This window comes from Mesitornis unicolor, unplaced genomic scaffold, assembly GCF_000695765.1.
Source record: "Mesitornis unicolor isolate BGI_N332 unplaced genomic scaffold, ASM69576v1 scaffold15853, whole genome shotgun sequence".
Taxonomy (NCBI): domain Eukaryota; kingdom Metazoa; phylum Chordata; class Aves; order Mesitornithiformes; family Mesitornithidae; genus Mesitornis; species Mesitornis unicolor.
Genome location: NW_010172730.1, coordinates 48,717 through 55,459, shown reverse-complemented (window position 1 = coordinate 55,459; position 6,743 = coordinate 48,717). Strand labels below are relative to the sequence as shown.

The following is a 6,743-nucleotide window of genomic DNA, read 5'->3' as shown; positions in this document are numbered from 1 at the left end:
TGCTGATAAGCTTTAGAGCAGGAACTCATTTTCTTTGTGTAGTAGTCTGCTGTCTGTGCTTTTGGATTTCATCCCCATTTTCTTTACCTAGTTCTTTGTCTTTGCCAGTTATATTCTGTATGGACAACAGACTTCTTTTCTTAGCATAGTCCTGTCCTTTTAGGATCTTCAGTGAAAATACTACGTAGTTGCATGTAATGCTGATCTTCAAGGTATTCTGATTGTATAAGCTTCCTATATTGCAGTGTCCTTGCTCTGAAATTGTTACAGATCACAGGAGGCTTGGCACCAGATTTCACAATATATAATCCTGAGTTTTCCTTCCCTGCTTTCTCCTAGGAACATCTTTTTTTTCTGAAAAAATTGGTGGGAGAAGCCTGGCTTTCTGGTTTCCCAAATACCACGTGTTAAAAATTGTACCCACTGTTCTCTGAAGATTCACAGAAGATTTGAAGAATTCCTGTTTGGGGACTTAATCTGGTCTGTTTGGTGAGAACTGGAATAGTGACAGTTTTGTTTTTCTTTGCAGTTTTGGAGAGTTGGCTGGATTATACAGGAGAGCTGGAACCACCAGAACCACTAGCTCGACTCCCACAGCTCAAACATTGCATAAAGCAGCTCATAACGGACCTAGGCAAGGTGCAGCAGATTGCGCTTTGCTGCTCAACATGAGACCAGAAGATGTTGGAGACTGTTACTGAGTGTGGAGCAACGGATGCAAACAGCTCTGTATATTTAAATGAAATTAGCATGCTGGTTGCATGTGGTGCAGATTGACTTCAGGGATCTGTGAAGAAGTGCTGTTCAAGGAACAGAAAAAAGCTTATTTTATCTCATCATAATTTTGGGTTTATTAGACAATTAAAACGTTAAGGAAGAGGTTATACTGTTGTCTTCAGAGGTTGGGTGTTGGTTGATAAATTATACTTAAATTTTTACTCCTTAAAAGTTGCTCATTTTAAATGGTACACTTTTCATAATTAAATTGACTAGAAATGGTGCCACTGAAGAACAGAGTTCTAAGAGCCAAAAATGTTTAGTTGACAGAGGTTGTAAATAACTTTGCATAGTTTAAGTGACTTGAGTCATGGTTTATTCCTTCTGGTTGATGCATTATAGCACACAGTATTTAACCGTTAGGAAATGTCGTAACAGTTTTCAGACTTAGTAAGTATGAATGTCCAGCTCTTAGCTATAAACTCTTACATGGAGACTTGCAAGTAACAGTGGCCTCAACCCCACTTCTATGACATTAAATAGTGTAGCAGAAGGTCACCGGGGTATTGCTCTTATTTTCGGAATAAAGGATTGTTTTCCATGTCTGTCCTGTCACTCTCACATAACTTGGTACTGCGGAAGCCGTTGACGTTGTGTTCGTGTGCGGTCTTGAGCTCCTCAGCCCGGCTGTACTGTGCCTCCCGAGGCGGTGGTGGTGGGCACCCGTGTGCGAGACACAGTCGTGAAGACCTGGAGATGCACGTGGAGAGCCAGACTTCGGGAAGGTCTGTGGTGGACGTGGTGTCGTTTTCTACCCGTTTGTTAATAATTGCCATCCCGGTTACATTTTGAAATGGAGACTTTTTTCAGGACTCTGAACATGTCCATTGTAAAGACTTTATGAATGTGTGGTTTTGGGAAACAGTTCATTTTATATTTGTGTAAATAAAGCCTCAAGATCTATGCATGAGGTACTGTCCTCGCAGACAGTGAGTGGGTTATTATCTTAAACGGTGTCTGTTCACAAGGTCCCTTTTTATACCTTCGGTTTTAATTTTCTGGTTTGTATCACTTTGTGAGAGCAAGGTGAAAATGCTGCTTATGTTCGAGTCACATTACACAGAACCTCTTGAACCATTGGTGTATTTGTAAGTGTTTGAGATGTTAAAAGTCTCTTCAGCTGCAGATCATGGCTTCAAAAATAATGGCTAATAAATGACTAAAGAGTTTTCATTCCCAGATGTTGCTAAGAGTTAAGTTCACTGTGCAAGATGGTTAAGCTGGTTTTGCAGTGAGGGTGTCCTTGAAAAGCTGGATTTGTTACCTTGGTTTTATTTTCTGTGATGGTACCACCCAAGGGTAAAAAAACTGAAGCACAGTTGTAATTGAAAGGCCCATAACTGTACAAATTATTAATTTTGGATGTGCATCTGTAATGTTTGTATACTGCAAAGAACAATGTAAATTTGAAATATCCAATATTATTGTAGGAGTTAATGATATCTACACAGTGAATATTTTTATTTCATTCAGAAAGTAAAATAATTAGGCTACTCTAGGTAGTAACTAAGGCTTTTGTGCCAAGACTCATTTCAGGGAATAATTTGTCTCACAGTTTTATAGTACTAGTTGGTGTATAGTGAATACAACATATGTACAGCAGAAAAATAAACTTATTTTTCTGTAACACAATTGGGATAAAGCTTACATGGTATTTAAGACTCACTTTGCTCTCTGAAGATGAGAGCGATGCTTATTGCCTGAATTCACAGCAGCTCCGGAGCCCGTGGCCGTAACCAGACAAGTAGAGCAGCAGCAGGAGCAGCCCGGGCGGCCTGGGAGGCTTTGGTGTTGATTCCAGGTGAGGCTGCCCAGAAGGGGAGCGGGCGGCTCCCAGGGACACGGCTGTGTTGTGCTGTCAGAAGTCGCTGTGCTGATGGTTTGAGGGCTGAAAGCCGCTAAATTCCTGAGCAGACTTTTCACTCCGGGGTGGGATTTCTCCTTCCCAAGCAGTTGCGTTCTCTGCGTTCATTGTACGTTTTCACTTTGCCGGTTTATTTTTGCTCAGGGCAGTAGTTAAGATTTGGAAGACGATGGTCTGATGGCTGAATCGACAAAGACTGGAGACTTGTTTTGTTTTAGTAGAGCTCGGGAAGCCCTTGCAGATAAAGACTGAAAAGTATTTATTTAAAGTAGAATAGCATTTCTCATGTTCAGGAAAGACTCCTTGTGCTCTGCCTGGATTCTTCTCTGTCCCTGTTTTTGCAAGTTTCCACATTGTTGTTTCTTGGTCTGGACCTGCTGTGTGGTCTGACAGGTCACTGTTTTATTTCTGTAAGTCACTGGTGAGTGAATGCAACATGGAGCCTTGATGAGATGAGCAAAAATTGCACTGTGGATGCATTGGTATATTTGTCTTTGTTTATGCACTATTAAAACCAAGGGCGCTGTATATGGAATTTTGCTTTGGAGCAACATTTGCAAAACTTGAAAACTTCTGTATCTTGGTGTTTGGAATAAATAAATAGGGTTTTGTTGGTTAAATCTTAGTAAAGTCTTTGTTTCAATTAATGATTATTCAATAAAATAATTTTGGACTTTTTTCCTTCACATGATATTGAAATGCAGGCACTGTAGTTTGACAGGAATGGAAATGGTTGTGTTCCAGGTCTGTCTCATATAAATGTTCTCAGTTGTAAACCGTCACGCGTTAATGCAGCGGAAGGAGCTTTTGATGGATCTGAACAGTCCATGCGGAGAGAAACGCACAGGCATGGGAGGTGCTGGAGAGGAAAGTGCCTGGCACCGGGCATGCCCCAGGGCAGGGCTGGGCAGCAATGTGCCCTTCGGATGCGTTCTGACTCCATGTCTTCTGCTCCCGGTGTTCCCCAGCGGAAGGAAAATCAGTTTATTCTCTTCTAAGAAATTGCCCTTTCTGACTTTCTTCTTAAAACAATTCCTGCAGAACTCACAGATTTAGGCCAGAGGGCACATTGCATTGAAGCCTGGAGAAGCTTCTGCCACTGACGGGCAGGTCCGGGGGTGTGTTTCATGGTTCAGTCAAATTGTGTAGGTTTTGCTGACCACTTCAGTGTCAAAGGCAGGTTTTGAAGATGTGTTCTGGATTTGAAATAACGTACTACAGTGTGTGCTGTGGGTAGCCGTGTTTCTGGGATTGTGTGCCCTCTGGTTTGAGCTCCTCCAAGCTCCCTATTTTACTGGCTTGATCTTCGGATTCATGCAGGGACAGACTTGTCAGGAGGTGTTTGCTAAGTCATCTGTCAGCCTTCGTGTGGGTAGAATCACCTTGAAGTTCCTCAGCCTAAGAAATCTGACACAACCATTTTAATATTCCAAATGTAATTTGACCAAAATAACATGTATAATCACTAATTTTTAAATACATATACACACATTAAAAAACACACATTTATAAAATAACAAATATGTCTTCTAGTGACACAGTCTGCTGTTGGTCGTTGTCCAGACCTTGGATCTCGCTCACGCTGAGCCTGATGCTGAGCATCATCCCCGCTGCTGCGGCGCTGGCGTTTCATCAGGCGGTGACAGCACAACCAGCTTGGTGTGGTTTTCCCAGTGGCGTTGTCGAGCACCTCAAGCTCAAGGTTACGCAGACAGTCATACTCTGCCGCAGGGGACACCGAGGTAAGGACCTGCTTGTGGAGTGGGGCTGCTCTGTACCCTTGTGTGACAATTGCAGTGCTGGTTTGCTGAATGGCACACTGACTTGAGGCTCCAGAAACGGCTGTGTCCTCCAAATAGCAGTCCAAGGCTACTGCAGATACTTTGGCTCTTTTGCAGCGCCTCCAGGTACTTCCAGAAGTCCCTTTGATCCCAGCAAATGCTTGGTGGCTGCTCTTGTGAAAGATGCTCAAACAGTTTGTGGTGTGTGAGGGGGCAGAACGTTGGCTTGTATGGCAAGGTTGCACATCCAGATGTCCCTGAGTGCTTGTCACTGAAGATGAAGTCTGTGACAAAGCACTTGGAGGTCACTACTGGCCATGGCACGGCTGATCCGGCCAAAGTGGCCACAGCTCTGCATGCAGTGTGCCCCAACACATGGCAGAGAGGAGAGCATCCAAAGAGCTCCTCTTCCCATCACTGTTCTGGGCACTGGGAGCACCTCTGGTGAGGATGGAGCCAGTCCCTGTCCCTGCTGGGTCTCCATGGCCACCTTCCCTTGGTGGCAGGTCCTCTGCTGCAGGGCAAGTTCTGTCCCTTCGCCATCTTTGACTGCCTCTGCCTTCCCCTGTCTGGGGTGGGAGATGTGTGGACCTGTGCTCTGCCTATTCCAGCTGGTAAAGACCTGTGCCCTCTGGTGCTGTGGTGGTAGTGGGAGGGTGGGCACCCTGGGATCCCCCCAGCAACCTCTGCTGCCCGGATGCTCCTGCACTGGGGGAGGCTGTGGAGATGCTTCCCAGCACGAGTGAAGTGTGCCCAGAAAAAGGAGCTTTTGGGTCTGGGAAGGAGTGGAGCTTGGAGGCTGCTGGCACTGGGGCAGGATTCGAACAGGCTTTCCAGGCAGGGGTTTTCCTGTCTCCCAGGAAGTGGGAGTTCATGCACAAACTTTCTTGTGGTTATCACTGCACGTCCAGCAGGATCCTGTTCTGTGGACCTTAATCCTAGTACAAGCCATGTGTTAAAAGGTTTAAAAATCAGCTGGTTGGGGTGCAGTAAGAGGTTTGTTTTCTCCCAGCTGCTGTTCTGCTGGTCCCAGTGAGCAGAGCAGTGAGTGATGTGTGGGTGGGAGCACGAAGGTCTGCGCCTGCTGCTCACAGCCCCCATCCCACACAGACACCCCATCCCAATAAAGTTTGTGCATGGACTTGAGGGATCTGAGGGGGCTGGTCTGTTCCCTCACCTGGGCATTGCATCCCATTTTCCTGCTATGGTGAAGCACAGATGTGGCAGGGCCCAGTTGCAGCCCGTGGGGCGGGCACAGCTTCTTCTGCGGGCGCTGGGTGATGCTCTGGGTGCGCAGCCACCACATCCCAAAGCTCCTGGCCTTGGGGAGCATGGGCCCTTGGGCAGCCCCTTCCTCCTCCCTGCCTCTCCCCACCTCAGTCTCTGCTGTCCCATGTCCAGGTCAGCAGCCCCCAGGGCCCGACTCCCACGGCATCAACAAGCAGTCATGGCTGAAACCAGGCAAAGGCTGTAAGGAGGGCCGGGCATCAGTTGTGGGGCTGGGGCCGAGCAGAGCCCTGCTCTCAACTGCTCTTCGCCTCCTTCCCAGGGGCAGCTGTCTCTGTCAGGAGGAGGTAGGAGCTGATGGCTTCCCGCAGGCCCAGGCTGATGGGAGAGTCCTTCTCCCGGGGAGATGTGGCCTCCGAGAACAGGGGGGAGCTGTGCAAGGGTGGATGGGGTGGTCAGCAGGCAGCCCCCAGGTGTCTGTTGGGGTGGTGGAGGCAGCCCAAGCCCTGCCTCAGGTGTCCCTACCTGTCAACCTCGTCCCATTTGAGTGATGGCTGCTTCGTGACACTGGGCATGGCAGGGGCCGGGGCCACCCTCACCCCTTCCATGGAGCAGGGCTCCCTGAGGATGCAGCACAGCCCCTCTCCGAATTCTGGGCAGGGACCCAGCAGCGTTAGCAGGGAACCCCCCACCTGCACCCCAACCCTGGGGGCACCCCAGAGGGTGGGGGACAGGCTGCTACTGTCCCCCCCTCCCTCCCTGTGGGTCCCCCACACTCAGACTGGGGGGCTGGCAGGGTATTACCAGAGTAGTGGTCCACCAGGTCTTGGAGACTGGGGAAGGTGAGCCCAGGCGAGATGTAGAGCCAGCCGTTCTCCAGGCGGTGGATGCGATAGTGAGTCACCGAGTCCCAGGAGGTGCGCTCGCCGCGGCGCACGGACAGCGAGTAGCAGCCTGCCAGGGCACCCACCCTGCTCAGCCCCACTGCCCTGTGCTTTTCCACACTGTGGATTTTTATCACCTCACGGAGGTGGCTGCCATCCCCATGCCATGAGCACCTCCAAACTGGGAGACGTGGCTCTGCCGGGACCTGG

The 6,743-nt window shown here is 48.5% G+C and overlaps 2 protein-coding genes across 2 annotated transcripts in view; one reads left to right on the top strand and one right to left on the bottom strand.

The window, feature by feature from the left end:
- The window catches only part of PHF20 (PHD finger protein 20), a 44,970-nt gene extending 44,169 nt beyond the window's left edge, over window positions 1–801 (top strand). Inside the window, exon 17 of the mRNA XM_010180503.1 lies at window positions 530–801. Within this exon, the coding sequence (XP_010178805.1) occupies window positions 530–672 (143 nt within the window). The 3' untranslated portion in view covers window positions 673–801. The remainder of the gene's footprint in view (window positions 1–529) is intronic.
- A 5,144-nt stretch (window positions 802–5,945) lies between these two features.
- LOC104537575 overlaps window positions 5,946–6,743 on the bottom strand; it is a 4,374-nt gene continuing 3,576 nt past the window's right edge. Inside the window, 3 exon segments of the mRNA XM_010180505.1 lie at window positions 5,946–6,081; window positions 6,175–6,301; window positions 6,454–6,603. Of these exon segments, the coding sequence (XP_010178807.1) occupies window positions 5,946–6,081; window positions 6,175–6,301; window positions 6,454–6,603 (413 nt within the window).